Source organism: Danio rerio, chromosome 15, assembly GCF_049306965.1.
Source record: "Danio rerio strain Tuebingen ecotype United States chromosome 15, GRCz12tu, whole genome shotgun sequence".
Lineage (NCBI taxonomy): Eukaryota > Metazoa > Chordata > Actinopteri > Cypriniformes > Danionidae > Danio > Danio rerio.
The window spans coordinates 26,664,407-26,688,971 of NC_133190.1; the positions used below are offsets into that span (position 1 = coordinate 26,664,407).

Sequence of the window (24,565 nt, forward strand, 5' to 3'; positions counted from 1 at the left end):
GCTTCAGACATTTCAGCTTTTGTGACACCTGATGCCTTTCTGCAGTATAATGTTATGGCTTTTGGCCTGCGAAATGCCCCAGCAACATTTCAAAGGTTGGTTAACATGGTGCTAGCTGATGTATCTAACTGCGAGGCATATCTGGATGATTTAGTTATTTATACATCAACTTGGCCAGAGCATTTGTCTGTGTTGACTAAAGTTTTTCAGCGACTCTCTAATGCATCCTTGACTTTAAACTTGTCAAAGTGTGAATTTGGTAAAGCTACAGTAAACTACTTGGGTAAAAAGGTAGGAAAAGGTGAGGTTCGCCCTGTAGAGGCAAAAGTGGCTGCCATTCAAGAATTTCCAGCACCTAGTACTCGACGCGAGTTAAGGAGGTTCTTGGGTATGTCAGGGTATTACAGAAGTTTCTGTAGGAACTTTTCATCTGTGGCTAAACCACTGACTGATCTCCTTAGCCCGTCAAAAAGTTTTGTTTGGACCGCAGAAAGTCAGGCTGCTTTTGAAACGATCAAACAGCTACTGTGTAGTTCACCAGTGTTGGCCGCTCCTAACTTTACTCTTCCTTTCAAGTTGGAGGTGGATGCCAGCGCAGTCGGGGCAGGAGCTGTGTTGTTGCAGGAAGATGGAGAAGGGATTGACCATCCAATTTGTTTTTTCTCTAGGAAATTTAATAAGCACCAGTGTAACTATTCGACCATTGAGAAGGAGGCTTTGGCGTTGTTGTTGGCGTTGCAACATTTTGAGGTGTATGTTGGGTGTGCCACCTATCCAGTCATCATATACACAGACCACAATCCTCTCACCTTCTTGTGTCGAATGTATAACCAGAATCAAAGGCTGATGCGGTGGGCTTTAGTAGTCCAAAACTACAATATTGAGATTCGGCACAAGAAAGGAGTGGACAATGTGGTCGCTGATGCACTTTCAAGAGTGTAACTAACTCATTCTTTTGCTTGTACAAACATTATTATTGAGAGTATAATGTTTGATTTTAAGTGGTGGGGTGTTACATGCCTGGGGGTGTTGCTCTGTTGTTCCCTCCTCCCCTCTCTGTTTCTATTTGCTGTCTCCTATACTTCTAAAATCTAGGTGTTCCGATTGGTTGGCAGAGTTCTCCCGAGTGGACCAATCAGAAGAGTATGGGTGTTATTTAAACGCTCCAGTGATGACTCAGCCCAGATGAGAGGGGGATCCATGTTGCTTGTTGCTGCTGTGTTTTTGTAACTTTTGGTACCTATCTTGTGCTCGGGTTCGCTTTAAAGAGTTTTTGTGATTTAAAAATACCTAGAGGGAAGTGAAGGGAAGTATGTCACGTGACTTACATTTTACACACACGTAGTAGATTTTTTTTGTTATTCCACTAGGTAAGAGGCGGGTGCTACCATATGTATGTTTGTTCCAGTCAGTGCAGTTGAGTAAGGGGCGTGTGACGCTGAAGATGTTTTTTTTCTTATTTACATATTTCTCTTTAGTTATTTAGAGGTGGGGGAGGGATTAGTTAGCGGGTGTTTAATTTGTTATTTTCTTTGATTTGGCACCGCTTATTCTCCTTCCCTCCATCAGGTATTTTTGTTTACTTTTTGCATTTGCATTTTGTTTTATTGTACATATTTGTAAATATACTTTGGGTGATTTAAATATTCACTTCTTTATCTTTATTGTAATAAAGCGAACCAGTTTTTTTGCAACGTCGTTGTCTGTGTTGATTCATAGCAGTTAACATCTCAGAGGAATTCTTAAAATATTGGGTTGTCATAATTATGTTAAGCCCTTTTTCATCCTCCGAGCCACACGGGGCGTAACAATATATATATATATATATATATGTGTGTGTGTGTGTGTGTGTGTGTGTGTGTGTGTTTGTTCTGTGTATATTTTGTATATATGATTACACACATAAAAACATTTCAGAAAATGTTTGTTTTTTATTTAGATATTAATTATATATATGTATAATTACAAATTATATATACACTTAAAAATATCTAATGCATATAAAACTTCTATGCAAATGTTTTGTGTAATTTTAGTTTTATTACTTATAGATAATAAATATTTTATACACATCTTATTTCAAAACAAACTTTTATTTTGGATGTAATTATTCTGGATTAATCTTTACCCAGCACTGATTTTAACAGGCCGTACATATTGATGTATCCAGTTGACTAAGTACTAAGTTGTACAGTTGGACTAAGTACTGACTGTACATTTACTGTATATGAGAGGAATGCAGTGGAGGTAACATGATTCCACATACTGAGCTCCTGCCAAATCCTTTAATGAAATGCGTGATTGTCTTCAATTATTCAGCTACACACAGTCTCCCAAAGCACCGTTTAGAAGCATCTCAGGGGTGAAATCACCTACTGTTCACACAACTACACCATCACAGGATTGCAAGACTTCCAGACATGAAGGATGGCCCTTTTTAATACTGGTGTTATTTTAATATTTTACTTATTATTTAATTTGTTCAGTTTTATGATCCCTTTCTATTAGACAGCACTAGACTGTATTTTATAATTAATAAGTTTCAACATCTGCCTTTACTGAAGAAGAATTTAATTATACTATTTCATTGCCAAACATTTATTAATAACAAACAATCAGCATCCAGCAAAAGTAATATGTTTAAGCTCAAAACATTCTTCATTCATTAAAATATCACAATTGGCTGGATTTATGCAAATTAGTCTGCATTGTTACATTTGAATGTATTTTAGAGTATCTAAAAACGTTAGATCTTTTTTTGTTTAGGATTTTCTTTTCTTCCTAACATTAACACAGAGATTTTATGTTGCTTCAAAGCCACAGTACACACCATTCATAATTTTAATGATATATTTTTTTAGCATTGACAAGTCATGTACACGTTATGTATATATATATATATATATACACACTACCTGACAAAAGTCTTGTCACCCATCCAAGTTTTAGGAACAGCAAATAATAACTTGACTTTTAGTTGATGATTTGGTATCAGAAGTGGCTTATATAAAAAGGCAAAGACCTCTAGATTACGCTTATTTTACCATAATAAAATATGATCATGCCTTGACTTTTAATTATTTAATTAATACAGTAAGGTCTGACTTTGCTTAGACAAAAGTCTTTTGACTCTGTCTCTTGACAGAAATAATGTACAGTATAGAATATAAAGTTATGGTGCAGTTGAAAAAGACTTAATATTGTGTATGACTCCCATGAGCTTGGATGACTGCATCCATACATCTCTGCAATGACTTAAATAATGTATTAATAAAGTCATCTGGAATGGCAAGAAAGCATTCCTGCAGGACTCCCAGAGTTTATCAAGATACTTTGGATTCATCTTCAATGTCTCCTCCTTCATCTTACCCCAGAAATGCTCAATAATGTTCATAACTGGTGACTGGTCTGGTTAATCCTGGAGCACCTTGACCTTTTTTGCTTTCAGGAACTTTGATGTGGAAATATGAGAACGAGTGCTGTCCTGCTGAACAATTTGACTTCTCCTGTGGATTATAATGTAATTGGCCACACAAATGTCTTGATACCTCAGGTTGTTGATGTTGCCATCCACTCTACCGATCTCTTGCACACCCGTACTAAATGTAACCCAAACCATGATTTTTTCTTCACCAAACTTGACTGCTTTCTGTGAGTGTCTTTTATTATGCTTGTCTGTGAGTGATTTGTTATGCTTGGGATGAAGTTCAACAGATGATTCATCTGAAAAATCTACCTTCCGCCTTCTTATTTCAGTTGCAAGCATTTCTAGGTTTTTCATCAAATGAATATATTTCTATGACCTAAAATGATTTGATTTATAGTTATAGACTTTTAGTTTACAAAAATACCTCTGTTTGCTTCAGAAGATCCAGGTGTTTTGCATTTATAATTTCATTCTATCTTTTTAAATTAGCTAGAACAGTTGGTTTTGTTGGCGTCTTGTCATACACAGATGTTATTGATTTATAATGTAGGCTTTGTCCTAGTCTCTTCAGATAATAGAGGCAATCCCGATCTGAACGACCCCAGGGGTGCAGAGGCAACTCTTCAGGGCCAGTCCAGACCTCTGTCCTCTATAGAATACGAACACAACATCAGCTGAGCAGAGAAAGAGCGCGCCTGGTCCCTTCACCCTGCAGCACTCCTATCTGCTCCGCTGAGCGTTGCCCTTTAACTTTTGATGTGAGGTTTATGTGTCTTGCTGCATTGCCGCCTTCACTATAAGGAGCTTAGGGTCACTATCTACTCGCAGATGTATTGCTTGAATAAATAGCAACTCAGAAGAGAAGCAAAATACAGTCTTCTGACAGTTCAATACTGTAGGCTGGAGTTTGATGGCTTGAGAAATACAATGATGCAGTGGAGTTTATGTACTCCCTTTCACGCTTTTATTGGAGCCCCAGGGACTTTTTTCCTGAATTTATTACCCTCAAATATTTATGCATTGATATTTCACAAAATTTCTGCCTAATGTTGTTTTAGGTTCAAAGTGGCGAAGATCTTTTTAGTGGAGCTAGCTTTTGAGTTCTAAGACAGATAAAGGGATTTTCTCAAGCATGATAGTCTGTTTCTGCTTGGCGAAGCAGGTTTAGGAATGAATACAGCGAAGTACTGTGAAACACTTTCGTTGGTGCTCTAAAGTTGCAGGTTCAGTGATTTTTTTCTTTTCTTTTTTCTGCTTTCCATTTAATTTCCTACTCACAGTGTTGTGTTGCTCTTTTTTTGTAAGTGGTCAGAAAACACAGAAATGCCACTTGCGACAATTTTTTTTTCAGGACAGATGTCACCATGGTGCAAGGCACTCATTTCCCCTCAAGCTAGATGCTTTATGCTTGCCCCTGCATTTATGTGGGAGACCAAGCGCACTGGTGGTCTGCTTGATAGATCCTTGCCCACTGGGGCTGAATGGCCGCTGGGTCTGTGGCTTGTTTTTTTGCATGAACCGAGGCTCCACAGAGTGTTGACTGGCCAAACTTTAGTCTGTTCTGACATAGTCATCTTCAGCATGGGTCTCTCGGGTTTAGGGCAGTGTAATATTGCAATGTATATCGTATGGACAAAATAAAAAGTCTATCATTTTATAATCGATTGTTTATTTTATGGTGTCATAGAATATATTGTTTATGGTAACACTTATTTACCATCCTTCTGCTTAGTCCCTGATTTATGAGGAGTCACCACCTTGGAATGAACCGGCAATTACTCTTATTTTATGCAGCAGATGCCCTTTCGGCCACAACCCTGTGTAACAGATGGAGTACAACAGAGTCAGGGTACAACAGAGTTGATGATTCACTTGCAATTTATTAAACAGAGAATGGTCAGGCATGCATGCGTCAAATAGGTTCAAACAGGGTAATTCAGAAGTGTAGTCAGCAAAGTAGGTGACTGATCAGGACAGGAGGCAAAAACAACAGAAACAATAAAACAAGGCAAAGGGTCGAAACACGGCTAGACAATACAAGAAAATGCTTTGTGGAGTTACAATAACAGAAACAACAAGACTCAGCAATGTGTGTGAGAGAGAGGTGATTATATATTCCAAGTAACCAGTCTATGATTAGTTTCCAGCTATGTGTGTGCAATCAAATGGAACTGGTGTGTGTGTGAGGTGCATATGTCCAGTTCCGTGACAGATTTGTAGTTCTCCAGTGATCTGCAAGGATTTGATCACTGGTGATTGTGATAATAACACCCTGTTTATGGTAATACTTTTCATAATTTATGTCAGAGCAATATTGCATGCCATTATGGGGAAGCAGACAGAAACATGGCTAGCAGCATCGTGAGAAAGTTGCAATCTTAAAAGTACAATGGTTGCACTTTGCATTTCATTTCTATAAATGTTTTTTGTTTAAATTACATTAACATTTATTTGAATGTTTTTTTCTTCTTCACATTTTTAATCCAGTTGAGTATAGTTAGTAATGAGTATATACTTTAAAATGTAAAAATGAAACAGTCTTTTACTGTGGTCAATAAGTACTATATAAATTATAATGTTTTACCATTTACAGAATAGATACTATATTGTGATATATTGTTATTAAGATATGAGACTTGGATTGCTATATGTCATCATCCACAGCCTAAAGACATACAGATTAAGCAAACTGAACAATTAATATTGTCCCTCCCCCGACTGGTGTATAAGAAAGTCTTGTGTATGGATTAATTAACTAGTGTATGAAATTATTTTCCAGTGATGGGGTTGCAGTTGGAAGGGCATCTGCTGTGTAAACATATGCTGGATAGGTTGGCGGTTCATCCCACTGTGGCGACCCCAGACTAATAAAGGGACCAAGCAGAAAAGAAAAGTTCATCCAAAAAAGAGCATTCACAGTAATTTGTTCACCCTCAGGTCATTAAATCCAAATCAAGGGCAACACGGTGGCGCAGTGGGTAGGATAATCCCCAGCTGGGTCAGTTGGCATTTCTGTGTGGAGTTTGGCTGTTCTCCCTGTGTTCATGTGGGTTTCCTCCAGGTGCTCTGGTTTCCCCCACAAGTCTAAAGACATGTAGGTAAAATAAGGTAACATTGTCTGTGGTGTATATGTGTGAATGAGTGTGTATGGATGTTTCTCATTGATGGGTTGCAGCTGGAAGGGCATCTGCTGCGTAGAACATAGGCTGGATAAGTTGGCGGTTCATTCCGTTGTGACGACCCCTGATAAATAAAGGGACAAAGTCCTTTTGAAAATGAATGAATAAATGAATGAATCCAAATCAATCCTCAAGGCTCCTTTTGATACACTGAGGTCATTTAAAGCAAAACTATTGTTCTGTGAAAGAAACTGAACATTATTTACAATGTTATTAGCTTCAATCTACAACTCGCGTGTGTCATTAAGGGGACCAGAAGCTTGCTTTCACTACATTGTTGCAAACTATTTGACCAGGCTGTGGATTAAGGCTAATTATACTCTTCTAAGTCTTAACAATTCCATATGAGTTTAAATTCAGAAACATTAGCCACTATTCGGCCAAAATATAAAATAGTTGTTTTCTTGTGAAACCTTGTTAATGTACATATTACTCAGTAGTTCCTGATTTTCAAAGAATGTAGCTTTTGGCTCTCTAGTGGTTAACAAATAAAACTGTAAGATTCTTGGGGGAAAAAATTGTATCCAAAGTTGCTTCTCTGTGTCAATGGATATTATGAGTCACATGATTACTGAATTATTTTATACTGTAGCAGATTCTGACTCATTACATCTAAAAACATCCATATTTATTCCAGAAAGGACAAAAAAGATTTTGGAAGGGGATTCATAATGTATTGCTTATTTACTAAATGTTAATAAATTTGAGTGTATATATTTATATTCATTATACCTCTTGTGTTAGCCATTGACTTTGATTTTATGAATCATCAAGGACCACTATTTAAGGAAAAATATTTTTAACATTCTGCTTAAGAAAAAAAGACTCCTGCTTCTCCGAATGAGTAAATTTAACAGCAAATTCTTATTTTGGGATAAACTACCCAAGTACTGCTTATTTTAAATTTATTTTTAGTGTTTTTCTCTTCCGAAAGAAGCCTGGAAATAAAATGAGGCATTTCATTTCTGCAGTATACATATTGCAGGTGTTATTTCCATATGTTTTGGATGCGAGTCATTCCATCAGCCTTGAGATCCTCAAGACAATAAATGCAGTTTACAGAATGCAGATGCACTCAGGCTTGTGTCATAAACAATGAGAGAGGCCATTTTCTCATGGCATAAAGAAGAAAAACAAATATTCAAAGAATCACACTGTGTATTATAATGCACAATACAGGCTCTTGAATTGCAGGGTTGTTGTTTGTATTTGGTTTTGTGGCTTTGCCAGATGGCTTGTGCTGGATGAATTACCTCATCATGAACAAGCTCAGTTTGTGGTACGGGCAGTATGTCCTACAAAAAAACTGAGCAGAGAAATCTCTGCTTTTTTACATTGAATAAACTTAAACAGTTTGAAGGCACATTTTAAATAATTTAAATAGCTCTCAGTCGACTTTTAGCAGAAAGATCTGATGGTCAGGCTTGATGAGAGTTGATTGTTTCAGTGAACGAGGCTCTGTAATGTTGCTGGAATTGTATAGAACTGCGGTGCATTGACAGTTCGAGATTCTGTTCTCAATTATTGAGGCGAGATCAGAAACACAGATTTCATTATGGGTGAAGTAGAAAGTATATTATTGCCTTTCTCTGCCTGGCTGATAAAAAGATGATGGGGTTTTGTTTTTGCAGCATGTCGAAACAAGCGTTGTTGAACAGGAATGAAACAAGATTTACAGATCTGTGTCAGAGTAGTTCTCAAATTGTACTCTTAATAAACTGATTTACATTATTAGATTTTTTTTTCTTCTTAATCTGAGATTTTTAGACATTTACAGTTCGGGAAAAGGGAGCTGTCAAGTATCTCTCATTGCTTTGGCATCGGCTGGTCTCCTTTGCAGACTGTGGGAGGTGTATAAGCTGTTTTCAGACCTTGCCCTTGAATGACAGAGTGATTGGCAGGCGATGAGCAGGCAGGAAATGAGGCCCACATCCTATCAGGGTTGGCTCAGCGGCGTAGAAAAGACTTTTATTAAACTCGTTTAAACCCTGAACTCTCCAATTTGTTTAGCTGTAATCTTGAAAAGCAAGGAAACTCTTTTAAAAGGAAGATATATTGTTTTGAACAATTAAACAAGTGACTCAGCTAAATTGCACATACTGTACACACATTAGGCATCTACGGTTCTGAAGAAATTGAGAATCGTTTATTAACTCCTTTTTTATAACTTTCAAAATTAAAAATAGAGATGGTTAATCAAAAAGTAAAGAAGAAGAAGATTGCATTTAGTTTAAATTTTAAAAATATTTTTAAAAATTACCTGAATAAAAACAGTTTGAATTCATTATTAATGTCTTAAAATTACAGCCAATTAAAACAATGATTCACTGAGCACATTTGAAACCAAACTACTGAATGAATGAATTAATGACTTACTCATAAATGCCCTCGCTTTTTTACTGGATGAATCAGTCCTCTTGAAGAAATGAATTGATTGTGAGCAATTTAGTGTATGCTTCAGTCGACTTACAGACACTTCACTTGTTCCATTTTTGGATATATACATGCTTTTTAGCAAATTGTATAAATGGCTGATTCTATAACTCACTTCTCTTGGTTTACTACTGAATAAAACAGCAAAGTACAACCACTTGAATAGCCTAAGTCAAATTTTATAACTTATAAAAATTAGAGTACAGCTGCAAAATAAGGTTAGAATAATGGTGGTTTTCATTTGCTGTTGTACCAGCAGGAAAGTCTGTTGTAAACACAGTTAAAAAAGTAACAGAAAATTGGTAACAAGTTTTTAAATATGGATATTTTTATTACAGAAATGCATCAATTTTCTACAGACTTTTATGCATGCTCTAGACCCATGTGAGGAACACATCAATGGACTTCAGAAAGTCAGAAAGTCTTACAGTGTGCACCTTTGTCTTGAGGGTGAGTAAATCATAAGGTAATTTTCGTATTTGGGTTAAGTAACCCTTTAGTATGTATATTTTATATACATTTATATTTAGTGGTTTTCTACCTTTCATTTTTGACAGGACAGTAGTAGGCCTGCACAATATATATCGATATTGCAATATACACAATTGCAGTAGTCACATCGCAGAATCTGCAATGTTAAACTGGTATTAATATTGAGCAGGAACTACGCATATTTTAAAACACTCATGATTTGTCACTGCCATGTGTATCCAGGCATAAGAAATAACTTTTCTAACTGTAGGAAAGATTAATTGTACTTATATACAGTAAATATATGATGTAAACTATACAGTGTTATTTTACCTTTGATTATTAAATTTGTCTTTAGAAATCTGATTTCTAGGCATTTAGAAAATCATAGAGCACTGTGCATTCTAATTGTACAGTATCATTGCTTTACTGTATTTATAAATGTTTGTAATTGGTTTATTATATTTATATAAATAAAATTATTTCAGTGCATCAAAATTGAGAATTCTTTCCAATTAGACTCATTCATTTCATCTGGTGAAGTTATACCCAATACTGCATACAGTAGTGTATACAATATATATATATATATTACGAGGTAAGGTGAACAAAAAAATACTTCATAACTTTTTCTAAAAACAGTCAATTCCCCTCTGAGATGAATTAATAGAAATTTCTGCTCCAGTATTGTGATTTGTTTGTCATCTTTAGTGATATCAGCACACATTTGAATTGATTTTCATCCGCCTCATAGTTCGTTGTGACATTAATGCTCGTCATACTGTATAGAACAATACTCTGAGAATAAAAAGAAGTCATTTCGAACCTACTTGTCAAATGCTTTTCTGAATGTTCACTGTAATCATGCTTGTCAAACAATTTGTAGTCGTAGCTGAATTGTTCTCCTTTAAGAATACAGTTGTGTACTGTCAGTATTAATCTGATATATGGTTGGTCAGCGTTGAGATGTTTCTTACCCTTAGCCTCATGGAATGAAAGGAGGTGAAGACGATTACTTCTAAGCAGTTTAAACTTATGTCTTACACTTATGCTAAATAAGTCACAGGCTGCCCACTTGATGTAGCACTTGATGAGCAACTTTCCATCCTGATAAAGCTCACTGCCACAAGCATGGACGTAAAACTCCATTCAGCAGTTACAACTAAAAATAAACCACCAGACCGCTTTAATGCTTTCCTGAAGCCGTTCAGAGCCCATAAAGCCTGACCTTTTTTCTTGTCTTTCAGCTGCTTACGACAGCCCAGAATTGCTTCCCTTTGATGACCTTAATATTTAATTTGCATGCGTTATTGTCCAAAGTGGAGATTAGTGTGGGTGTGTTTGACTTTTGTGTTAATTTAGATAAACGCAAAATGTTGTGGATTGCGATTTATAGCAGGAGGCAAAACATCAATTAAAAGGCTTAGCTTTTAAATACTTTCCATTATGTGATTCTTATATGCTTATTCAGCAGGTGGGTTTAATATTTCAGCACATGCCTCAAGATCTCACCATAGCAAATCATATAAATGTAATACTACACTGATAAATATTTTATGCCAATAGAAGATGCAAAAGACACTGCTCCAATTTATCTTGCACTTCTAACAGAATTATTTAGATCCTTTTATATGTGCATGGTAAAATATTGTGATTCTTATAAAACTTTTAAAAAAATGTCTTTTAGGCTGGTTTGAATGAAGAAAGGAGAAAAATAAATACAGTTGTAATGTAAAAGGTTAAGGCAAGTGCCTGTAGTAGTTTTTTAAGATTTGTAATTTTGATTTAGAGCCAGGGATGTGTGATATTGACAAAATAAGATCTCTCAATAATGCTTGAAATATTTTTTCAATAGTGATCATTTTTCTGTGCTGGTACAGTACTGTACCCTTCTTTGCCTGTCATAGAGAAATAAAAACTAGGCTAAAACCACTTGTAGGCAATGCTTTTATTCAGATACTTTATTCAGTAATGAGTAATTAAATAAGTTACTGTTTCCCTTGTTACAACACCAATTTCCGTTAATGACAATAAAATACGCGTTACTATAATTGTGAATACTGAAGTTTGAAGTTTTATACTGTAAGTTTCTCAACAATAGGACCTCTTTTTCTCTGGGCAGTGTTGCAGTGTTCCAGCCCAAAAGCTGTCAAAAACTCGGCCAAATATTGGATTAAATAAATTAAAATTAAATAAAGGATTAAATTAGCCTACCTACTTACACACTGTGCTTAATGTTGTGTAGACTACACTACCTATTAGAGTATGTTTTACTTTCAAAATTGAGTAAAGATTTGTCCCATTTAACATTTCAAATTCTATTGAATATAATTAGAAGTGTTGTCTGATTGACAAGCATAACCTATGTTTGTTCTTGCTGTTAATTGAGGAAAAAAGATTTATAAAAGTGTCATAAACCGCTGTGAGTTTAACTGCAGGCGCTGCATGATGCATTTGCACGTGAAGGGGATGATGCGATGATGATTAGTGTGTTTGTGTAAACGAGAATGTGATGATTGGCTTAGATGGAGTACATTTTCATCGTTTACCAGTCAGAGGGACAGTAGTGCGGGTGTTCACACACAAGCACACGCCCAGTGAGTTGCACACACCAACAACCAGGAGTCAGAACAATCGCAAATCCAACAAGTTCAAAAGTAGCTTTTGCAAACTGGAAATAAAAGCATTACTTTTTCCTTAAAGTTCTAATCAATATATCGTGCTACTATAGTAATGATAATATTTATAATGAATAATGATATATTGTATTCGATGGTTGTCTTACACATTGTCCCACAACGACATTAAAATAGAGTAGCTTAGTGTACAAAGTTGTATATTTATTTTTTAGTCATTTGACAAATTATAAACATATAAATATATATATATATATATATATATATATATATATATATATATATATATATATATATATATATATATATATATATATATAAATATATATATATATATATATATATATATATATATATATATATATATATATATATATATATATATATATAAATAAAATATATATATATATATATATATATATATATATATATATATATATATATATATATATATATATATATATATATATATATATATAATTTGTCAAATGACTAAAAAATAAATTTTAAGTAGCGCATTAGATACTTTGCCTGGTAATAAGTTACTTTTATTATTATACAACTCAGTTACTAACTCAGTTACTAATTGTGAGAGGTAACTATTAACTATAACTAGTTACTCTTTTAAAGGAACGTACCCAACACTGCTAGTTGGTAGCAGCAAGTCCCTGTGGTAATGAGAGATTTACTGAAGAGTTCAAATGATTTGTTTAAAATGACATATTAATTTAGAAACTAAACAAGTCACTTAAAATAATCATTGACTTAATTGATTTGTCATTCAAATAGAGATGGGCTGGTATACATTTCTGACGGTATGCTAATCTTGGATAAAAATATCACGGTTTTACGGTTTCAAGGTATTGACATTACTGCTCTAAAATAATTTCTTTTTAAATGTCTAGATAAAAAAAACTAAAAATTTTCCGCTATTGAGCACAATATATTTTATTTTAGAAAACTTTTATAATATTTTTGGAACAGCAAACATGTCAGGCCAAAATATTTCAAATAAGTTGTTGATTCTGTGCTCTCTTTTTATTTCTATACCACACATTTTTTACAACACATAAAAACACATAGAAAAACCCTCACGTATATCTAAGGAACAATATAACAGAAATTTGTAGCGGTTTTAAAACCTCGACTTTTCCAACCCACAGTAAACCTTAAACCGTTTAACGCCCCATGCCTACATTCAAATACAGAATTGTTCCAAAACTAAACACAAATGTCTTCTTTTAGGAAGTATTGCAGCTATTCCAGGGTTAAGTCTGAGTAATAAAATAAACCTTAAAAATAGCTTCAGTTGTAAAGATGTAAAAATGTGGTGTAGAATAACAAAAGAAGGTAACAAAAGAATAATAAAATGAATAATATAACAGAAAGCTGAATTACATCTGTGCAACCTATTACTGCCGCATGCAGCTTTATTAATGCAAACTAATTTGCAAGCTATATTATCGCAAACAGGTGCTCTTTATTATAGCTCATTATGTCTTAAACAAGAACATAGTGATTACTTCAACAAATGTCAAGTAATGCTTTTATCGAAAGAAGGATTTTGAAAGCATAAAGATCTTTGGATTTTTCAGATATTGCACTGTTTGTATACATTTGAGAAGTAACATTGGCATAATCTAAAACATATTTATAGTTGTGTTAGTTATTTGAGAATGCACACATAACATTACCACACAAAGAAATAACACACTTTTAATGAAATAAACAAAAGCCAGGAGGCTGAAATTAAAATTTTTGTTTCAAGATGCAACATGTTTGATCTGCACAAGTGTGGAGCAGGGAATGTAGTATAGTGTTTTGTGTGCGTGTGTATGTGTGTGTTATTTTATTGCACAGTGAATGCCATCCCTGAATACTAATAAAGAAATAATTACAACATTTTTGTAGAGAATATACTACCCCCCACCCCACCCTCCACCCAATTTAAAGTTTCTTACGATACATTCATCCAAGGTCAAAAACTATTTAGTTTTAATTCTGACTTTAACTGTGTGTGTGTGTGTGTGTGTGTGTGTGTGTGTGTGTGTGTGTGTGTGTGTGTGTGTGTGTGTGTGTGTGTGTGTGTGTGTGTGTCGGTGTGTGTCGGTGTGTGTGTATATATGTACATATATTTATTTGTGTGTGTGTGTGTATATATATATATATATATATATATATATATATATATATATATATATATATATATATATTTATATACATACAGTATATACATACAGTATATATATACAGTATATATATATATATATATATATATATATATATATATATATATATATATATATATATATATATATATATATATATATATATGTATGTATGTATGTATGTAGGTATATATCATTTTTATATTTATATATATTTTTTATCGCAAAATTGTCCGCAAATTTCTGGGAATAACCACCAATTTTTTTTAGCACAAAAAAATCACAAAAAATCGTGAAATACTAGGTCTGAAATATGGTCAGTATGGTTTTGATTTCATGTGTTAAATAATGATAGCATTTTCCTTTTTTTAAAATATCCCTTAAAGCACTGACATGCAGAGATGATTTAACCTCAGGACACTGGCTTGTAGGCACAGGCAACCTTAATGCTTCAGTGAACTCCGTCCCAGTCTAGCTTCAGGGAATAGCCCCAATTTTTTATTTATTTATTTTTTTTGGAGAAACATATGCATTCAAACAGACAAAAGATAGTGCAGCTGGTTAAAGCTGCTCCGCTCCAATCAAGAAATCAATCATTTTCTCCTTGTTAAGTTTGTCTAAACAGGTTGTAAATTCCGCATTCTTATTTCTGCAGTGTGCAATTATAATTACCAGTTTCAGTCTCGCCGTTGAGATTGGAATAGTAATTATTGCACAGACAGCCAGAGAACATTTCCACATCAACATGAGCGGGGCTCTGAGGGAAATATGGTGGAATGAAAAGGTGATGATGGCTTCCTATAATTCCAATAATGGCCGGCAGATGAGGACTGCATTAACATTTGGTGGTTAACGTTCATATTCATAACTCTTCGCTCTGCGGCATCACTTAACATTTCTATATTATTGGCACAAAGTCCTCTGTCTCACCTCATGTATATTTCATGAGTGTTGCTCTTTTCCTCACCATTTAGTTCTTTGTGGAGTGCAAATACTGGTAACTGATGAGCAGGTCATTGTATGGGTAATTTTTAGAAAAGGAATGTTTTCAGATTGTTTTGTTCTCTCCAGATTCCTTTAAATTAAAGCTATAAACTGAGGCAGTTTGCTTATAATTAGATGTTTTTATTCACCAGAATGACCCATTCCTGTGGGGAACGAATGCAGAAAAAAAAAACAAAAAACAACCTTGGCTGTGTTGTAAATAGCTGTATTATTTCTTTAATTGGAAAATTATTGTTTAGAGACAGGTATAACAAGCTGTGTAAACATCAGGTATAAAGTGCTAAAATACTTTCCTTACATCTTGAATAGTTGTCATTTTTTAAAAGTTTTCAAACATATTCTCAAGGCCAATTTATGTATATATTTTTATAAATGAGATGTTTTATTGAAATCATTCCATTTGTCATGAACAGACCAGCTTTTCATGAAAAATAAGTCTGAATTCTTGAATATAATATGAGCATCTGTTTTTTTGTTGTTATTGAATGTTGTTTACATATTTTTATTGGTTCACTGTAAAATTATTTACTTAAAGTGAGTAAACCTGTTGCCTTTAAATGGGAAAAAGTGAGCAAACCCTTTGAAACCTAAAGCTGATTTAACTACATTTTTATAATTATGCACATACTCACCGGCCACTTTATTAGGTATGCCTGTCTAACTGCTCATTAATGCAAATTTCTAATTAGTCAATCACATGGCAGCAACTCAATGCATTTAGACATGTAGATGTGGTAAAGACGATCTGCTGCAGTTCAAGCCAAGGCATCAGAATGGGGAAGAAAGGTGATTTAAGTGACTTTGAATGTGGCATGGTTGTTGGTGCCAGACAGGCTGGTCTGAGTATGAAGGAATTATGTAGAGGGTGGAATTTTTTGAGTGTACTCACAATAAAATAAGTGTGAAAAAAAATATAGCCTCTTTTTTATTCTTTTGATATTTAATTTATAACAAAAAAATTACAGTTAAAACAGACATTTAAAAGTCCCGAAAAAGCAGAAAATATGTACTTTATTTCATCTCAGTTATTATTTTCTGAAATACATTTTTGAAATCTTTAGACTAAGTTGAGAAAAAAAGGTCACGCGATTTAGGGCTAACCGGAGCACTTAAATCTTGTACAGCTGAGTCGACCTCTCCCCTCTTCCCGCCTCAGTCAGCAGTTGAAATGAAATACAAACGCTAGCACTCGAGAGGCATTTAATCGAGGGCACTATTAGATTATGTACGGTACAAACTTTGCGCGAAGCCTGAAGTTGTTCCAGTTGCTGACGCTAGGAGCTGTCCGCGGTGCTGAAACGGCTCGACTCAGTCTGAGAGGTGCTGACAGAAATTGAACATTCTCTGGCTTCTCCTCCGTCCACAATTACAAATCTGATCAGAGCTGCCCGTTTCGCGTGGCGACCTCTTCTCCTCGCGGAACTCCTGCGTCTTGCTCCTCTTTAATTATTCGGAAAGTGTTTTAATGCAAGGACATATTTTCTGTGAAAGGATCCCACTGCCGTGAGCATGAACTCGACTAGAAATTACAAACCAAGCATGGTCGTTCTGATCCTGGTCGTATTTGCTGGTATTGGGATGGCACGAGGGCAAGGTAAGGATTTGTGTTTTTACATTTTAAACACTAAAATTACTTGTCCACGCGATTAGCGAAAGAGGGAACGCGCATCTCCACGGAGCCCGACGGGCAGATGATGTGAGCGCGAGACCCATTTCTCACTGTATTGTACATTTGTTGGCGGAGAGAATAATAATAATGAAAAACTCCGCTTTGAGATTTGCGTGATTTAAGACGGCTCACTGGCACTTTGTTGTGCACGCGAGTGTAAATGTGTTCTGTCATCACGCATTGCACAACAGATGGACTCGTAAGTCACAAAGTCATCGGTGTAATTGTGATAAAGCACGCACAGGATGGACAGCGCTGCGCCTGACAGTCTAGATCCTTTTTGTTCCACGCTCTGATTTCATATTTATTTATAGCACTGTATTATTTTTGTACGAGCCGGTGCTCTGGCTTTCGGTCTGTTGTTTTCATTTCCCCCTTATTTTTTCGTAGTTCAGTTTACTGCATGTGATATAGTTAGTAGGAATACACATCCAGCATGTTTTGCTGCTGATTTATCAGATTAGTAATTTGAAGATGATCGTATATAACTAAGTGAAAACTTTTGAGGTTCAACAGGTTTTGAATTTGAGGGATCACGGTGTGTTGAGATAAATAAACGTAATTTTTATATTCTGATTTAAATGTGAAATGCACTTTCGGTGATCATAATGATTTAATCTGCAGCAAATAATTATTAGTGGCTTTTAGCAAGTCACTGTAAATGGCATTTCACATAAAAGGAAATCAATACAAGCTGAAGTAGGCTTCTTTAAATATATCAAATTACATTTTTTTTAATTTGTGGGAGGGTTGAAATTGTGCTGTGTAAAGATAAAAACTATATCAAAACTCATTATTTTAAATATGAAGCTTTCAAAATGAGTTTGATATACTTTTGTAAAAACTTAAGGCCAGTTTTATCCTAATAGTGTCTTTACACTACACCTTCAACAGAAAAAGTGACATCTTTAGTGAAGTTTACAGTATGTTTAATGTATTTGTCTGAGGAACTGTAATTCTTGTATCACTCAAAACAATTTGCTATATTGCTCAGCATCAACTAGCCTAAAAAAATACATATACAGCAGTTAATAATTTTAGTTAATATTAGTTTCTACATTTTCTAATACATTAATGCAGTTAATACTAACATGAACAATTTCATATATTAACAAATGAATGACTACATTCTGTTAAAATATGTAGTTTATAATAACTAATCTTAAAGATGATTTTATCAGTACAGGTACTGACATACTGTAGTGCCTGTTCATGTTTCAATCACTGATTACAATTCATACACTGGATACCGCAGCAACAAAATCCTGGTTGCCTTAAAATTTTAAGCTGAATCAAATTAACCATATGTGTCCATTTAAACTTATATTATATTAAGCTAACTTTAAACAGCTCTCATAACTTAGAAAATTAAGTTAGAACATGATAAACCTAGTTTAATAAGTTACAACGACCTAAAACATATGCTGTCAGAAGTAATTGATCATCTTTTTTTTTTTTACAGTGAATGCATTTTGCTTTATCCTAAAAATATTTTGCACTTCATTTTATACATGTCTTGAAATTATAACACTCCTGCAGTAATATTTTATGCTTACCCTTTATGCTATTTGACCCTGGTGTGTAATGTTTGACATCAGTTTTGTTTATATCATTGCAAGGTCCTACATAGTGTATTTTCATCTTTAAAACATTGATTACAATTAATTCTATACATGTTTAATAGTAAATTTTTTCTAGCCATGTAGTTGCTATAAACTGTAGCCTACATAAAAATTCTTCCGTCATTTTCAGGCGCAGTCCTTGTTTCACCTCATTTTCACTCAGGAAAGCTGCTGTACCACTCCGTGATCTCTGTGTTGTTTTTAGCTTTTGTCTGACAATTCCCTTAACTCTTTTTTTTTTTTGTCTTACTGTAAAAGCTCTGTGAGCAATACAAGGGATAATCCTGTGTTATTTGACAAGAGCTGCTCCATGCACTATACTTTAGAGAGATGTAAGGCACTCTATATCCTGTGTTTAAGAAAACAACTAGTGTCAAATGCAGAAAAGAACAGACATTTGATTACATGTAGATCTTATTTTATGTTTTAAATATACATAATTTTTTCTGCTTGATGTTGCTCCAATTCAAGAGTACTTGAACACTTTTCCTCACCTGTCAGTTGATGCCGGAGACACTTTTGAAGCAATCATCTGACAAGCCCCTCATCATTTGGAAAGAATATTTCATTTGCGAATGTGATGTTTGGCGTAGTTTGAGGTGGCAGCATTTAAACTGCTGATTGAATGAATCAGCTTTTTCATCCCGTCTCTTGTTTCAAGCTCTGCGCACACCTGGGATAAAGACGTGTACTCATTTCGGACTCGTTTCGATTAAAACTGTTGTTTTATCCTCTCACTTTTGTCCACTTTTGAGCACTTTCCTGATTTCTTTTGGTGTGTAGACACATATATTGTGGAGCTTTTTTCATTTTTCATTTGAGTCAATATTGGGAATTAAGCCTACACTATTTACAGTTTCAATGCAAGAAAACAGTTGAAAACATTATGGAAAGTAGCTCTGATAGTCACAAAACTATGCTGAATGATGTATGCGTGTCTACAGAGAACATTTTACATTTGAACATTTGTAGGCTTTTTACATTTTTTGGGCTCAATTTTAAAATGAAGTCCAAGTTAATATTAATTTTAGTAATTAAATAGAATATCTGGTTGATTAAGATAGTGACATTTCTCTGTTAAAGAAAATTGAATGTAAGAGTTCACTCACTCACTTGCATTCCTTTGGCTTAGCCCCAGATTTATCAGGGTTTGCCACAATGGAATGAACCCCCTATAAGAATCTAACAAAAATCAGTAAAATCCACTGCAAAATAAGTATTATACTTATAGGTTTTAATGAGTATATGGTAAGCTATATACTGAAAAGAGCGACTCTTATTATTGACACTTTTACACATTATCTTGTCCCTCAGATATAGCACCTTTCTGGCTGTTTATGATTCAGTGACATTCAGTTTGCAATCAAATTTAAAGAGATAGTTCATCCCAAATTGAAATCCTATTCACTATTTACTGAATGTTAGTTGTTTCCAAACCTCTAGGAGTTTATTCTTCTGTTCAACACAATGATATTCAGAAGAATGCTGAAAACCTAACCCTTGACTTTCGAGGGTTCCACTGCATGATATTGGAAACATCTGACATTACAGTATTTTGTTTTGCCACAATATATATTGCAATATGAGTATAATTTCAGTAGTTGATTTGAACAGGGGCGCGAGGCAGTGGCGCAGTAGGTAGTGCTGTTGCCTCACAGCAAGAAGGTTGCTGGGTCGCTGGTTTGAACCTATCGGCTCAGTTGGCGTTTCTGTGTGGAGTTTGCATGTTCTCCCTGCCTTTGCGTGGGTTTCCTCCGGGTGCTCCGGTTTCCCCCACAGTCCAAAGACATGCGGTACAGGTGAATTGGGTAGGCTAAATTGTCAGTAGTGTATGAGTGTACGTGTGAATGTGTGTGTGAGGATGTTTCCCAGAGATGGGTTGTGGCTGGAAGGGCATCCGCTGCGTAAAAACTTGCATGATAAGTTAGAAGTTCATTCCGCTGTGGCAACCCCGGATTAATAAAGTGACTAAGCCTACAAGAAAATGAATGAATGATTTGAACAGCTCTATTTGAAAAGATTACCTTAGTTTAGATCGACTGTGATCAGTTGGTCTTTTTCTATATGGTGCATCTGCATAAATCATATTAAATTACAAGCAAAAATTAATAAATAAACAGTGCTTTATGGTTTTCTGGTGAGTCTAACAGTATTCAAGTGCAGAAATTAAACAATAAAATGTAAAACGACATGGTCATTGTTGTATAAATAGTTTAAAGAAATAATATTTAATAATATCTATATTTTCAACCTTTTTCAAATCATAGAATCCTGCAATGTGACTATTGCAGAAACACACATTGCGATATCAATGCTCAAATGATAAAATGTTAAGCCCTAAAATAAACAATAGAATGTATAGCTACAGCTACAAGATTTCAGCTTTTTTTAAACTAATTTCTTTTGTGAAGAAACTCAACGTTTTGGAACGAGTAAAGGTTGAGTACACCCTATCCCTTTAATATCGGTTTACACTTTAACAAATTTAAGTGAAACTAACATTTATCGAGGAAGGTGTACCAACAGTACATACTGATTTATCATCCATCCCTAATTCCATCCCGTAATGCAAAAGAATGTCACAGCAGAGAATAGCTGGTCATCTGTTTGAATGCATTTTGACCACATGCAGGTAGACGACTTTTTCCACCTCTAAAAGTGTCCAAAGGTAGACAAGATCAAAATCTTTTAGACTCTATTTACTCAATTTAGGGTTTTGTCAATCCAAGTGTTACCAGTTCTTCAGACTCATCGTGTCTGTCTTTACTAATTACAATTAGTCCGGTATTGATCATATATTGACTATTGGAGCATTGCCCTCTTAGCTTGTAGAGGTGTATGAGTCAGTGTTTTGCGATCAGTCACCTTCAGGACGGTGTGATGAGGCTTTAGGTCTGCGCTCTGAATGGCTCTTACCTTGAAAAGCACTCTGACTAATGCACAGCTCCATCATTGCACGCTGAGCACAGACGGCAGGCTAAAAGCAAAGGCCCACCACTCACAAATGGATGATGGGCTATATAAGAAACACAGAAGGGTCACTGGGTCAATTTGCTCAGGTCTGCGATGTCCTGCTGTGATAGACGCTGATGTAAATACACATTTAGTGGGAAACGCATCCAGTCAGAGACTAATGTTAATGTGTAAAAAAAAAAATATGTGACTCATGTTACGGATGTTTTGAACAATGCAATGGTGCATTAGTAAGTATGAATGCTTTTTAAATGAGCTTCGCTGGCATACAAGACACCCCCACAGCTCACTCATGGCATTGTGAGCAAATGATAAAATAGCTAAATAATATATTGAAAAATAGTTTCTTGGTTACAGGCTGTAGCTGTGCCTAAGCATATTTGTATGGTGCATTTGCAAAGACGTTTTAATGCAATATAAGTGGACATGAATTCAATGAATGTTGATTTGCATGCACAATGGACGTACTGTAAATCAATTGCACAGATTGTCATGGCTGAGCTGCTGCTTTATAGATGTTGGGAGAATCTTTACTAGCTTTACCAGATGCTTCTGTGGTGCAACATTAAGATTTTAGTGGAGTCTTTGCTGTGGAATCACTTCTCACATTTACACTATTAGACAGAAATCTATTAACCAGTAGAAGCGAACACGAGTGAAGGAAGACAAATATTTAAAAGTAAAACATATTCTGTGGTTAAGATTACGTAAAAGGACCTTAAGTAATTTGCGCGTGAAAATAAATTCCTGTCTTCAACATGCATCTTAGAATTGACAATTTACACTCACTGGCCACTTTATTGGGGACACCTTTCCAACAGCCAATCACATGGCAGCAGCTCAATGCATTTAGGTATGTAGACATGGTCAAGATGATCTGCTGCAGTTCAAACTAAGCATCAGATGTAATGGTGTGGGGGATATTTCCTTGACACACTTTGGGCCCATTAGAACCAATTGAGGATTCTGTCAACGCAACGTCTTCTGATGGCTACCTCCAGCAGGATAACATGCCATGTTATAAAGCGCAAATCATTTCAGACTGAACATGACTATGAGCTCACTGTACTCAAATGGCCTCCGCATTCACCAGAACTCAATCAAATACAGCACCTTTGGGTGGTGGTGGAATGGGTGATTCCCATCATGGATGTTTAGACGACAAATATGCAGCAACTGTGTGATGCTATTGTGTCAATATGGACCAAAATCTCTGATTATGCCACGAAGGATAAGGGCAGTTTTGAAGGAAAAAGGGGGGTCCAACCAGGTACCAGAAAGGTGTACCTAATAAAGTGACCAGTGAGTGAATATAAAAACGACACAATTTTTTATTCATCACCATCATCATCATCATCAAAAAAGGTAGCTGTAGTGCATTTTTACTTTCAAAAAATATATATTTTATTGGTCTGGTATTTAATTTAATTAATAATTAATCATTAATATAAACCTTTTTTTAGGATAAACCTTTTCGTTTACAATTAATCATTCAAGGCGCACATAGAGTAAATGTATTCTTCTAAAGGTTATGTCACAAAATTAAAAACCATTTTATTTATACATAAAGAATTTCAGGCAACATTGTCTCTATCATTGTTGCCACAAATCTGTTATGTAAACCAAAAGCTTATTTGCTTTTTTGTTATTTCCTTGAAGTATCTAAAATTGCAGTTTTCAGTTGTGAGAAAAACAAGCTAGTTAGCATTAGGCCGTTTGAAGTGATTTTCACATTTTATTCAACAAAATGCTCATCACCTTCTACGTGTTGCTAACATTTTGCTATCCTTACAAATATACAAATGACATATAAATGGTTTTCACATTTATTGCTGATAAATTTCAGCTAGTAAAAAGTAACATTGATTTAAATGAGAAATATAGAAGTAGAAAGACTTTTATTTTGAAAAAAAAAACTTTTTTTAAAAACTGTTTATCATGAGTTGCCACAGCGGAATGAACCGCCAACTATTCCAGCATATATTTTATGCAGTGGATGCCCCTTCAAGACACAATACAGTACGGGGAAACACGCATACACACTCATTCACACACACACACACACACACACACACACACACACACACACACACACACACACACACACACACACACACACAAGCACACACACACACACACACACACACACACACACACACACACACACACACACACACACTCATACACTACCAATTTAGTTAATCCAATCCAATTCACCAATTCACTTACATTGCATGTCTTTGGACTGTGGGGAAAACCAGAGCACCCCTAAGAAACCTACACAAACACGGGGAGAACATGCAAACGCCACACAGAAATGCCAACCAATCCAGCGACCTTCTTGCTGTGATGCGACAGTGCTAACCACCTTTGCCCCCCGAATTCAGTTATATTTTTTGCTAAGTCCTACAAATCTCGTCTCATTCATCAAGCGTTTAAACTGAAATCCTCAAGGTAGCTGCAGTTCATATTTAGCCGCATTTTAGCAAACACAGCAGCTTTAAAATCCACATTTGAGGTATGACTGTAGGGCAGAATGCTCTCTGAGCAGCGCAAGTAACATAGCCCTGTCTGTGCTCTGCCAGTTTGTAAGATCAGACTTCCCAGGTCTCGACCAAGAGAATAAGAGTGTCAGTGATGGGTCGACTTAACCACCATTCTAGTCAACCCAGCCGAAATCAGGCCTGGAGGAGGGTGAGTGCCACAGCCTGACTCCATTACCTGAAGCACCAGGGTGAGAATCGGCCACACTTCCTCTCAATTCAACTCATCCTGCTCTGAGAAGTCATTAGGCTCGCACCCTGTCTTTTAGGATCAAGCAATATCACTCAATCAGCAATTTATCAGCGCCCTGTGTCGGCTCAGGCAGTGCTAGAGAAGAAGGATTGAGGGGTGAGTGATTGTCAGCTTGACCTCTTGACCCTCCTGCTCAGCTGTGGTTCGGCAGAAGCTGCTTAAGCTTCTACTCTTCTAGTCTTTATT

At 35.3% G+C, this 24,565-nt stretch overlaps 1 protein-coding gene across 2 annotated transcripts in view; it reads left to right on the forward strand.

Moving 5' to 3' along the window:
- The first annotated feature begins 16,629 nt into the window (after positions 1-16,629).
- Positions 16,630-24,565, forward strand: part of sez6b (seizure related 6 homolog b) — a 335,386-nt gene continuing 327,450 nt past the window's right edge. For both annotated transcript variants that reach the window (XM_073923756.1, XM_068213721.2), the window contains exon 1: positions 16,630-16,913. In XM_073923756.1, coding sequence (XP_073779857.1) covers positions 16,829-16,913 — 85 coding nt within the window. In that variant the 5' untranslated portion in view covers positions 16,630-16,828. The remainder of the gene's footprint in view (positions 16,914-24,565) is intronic.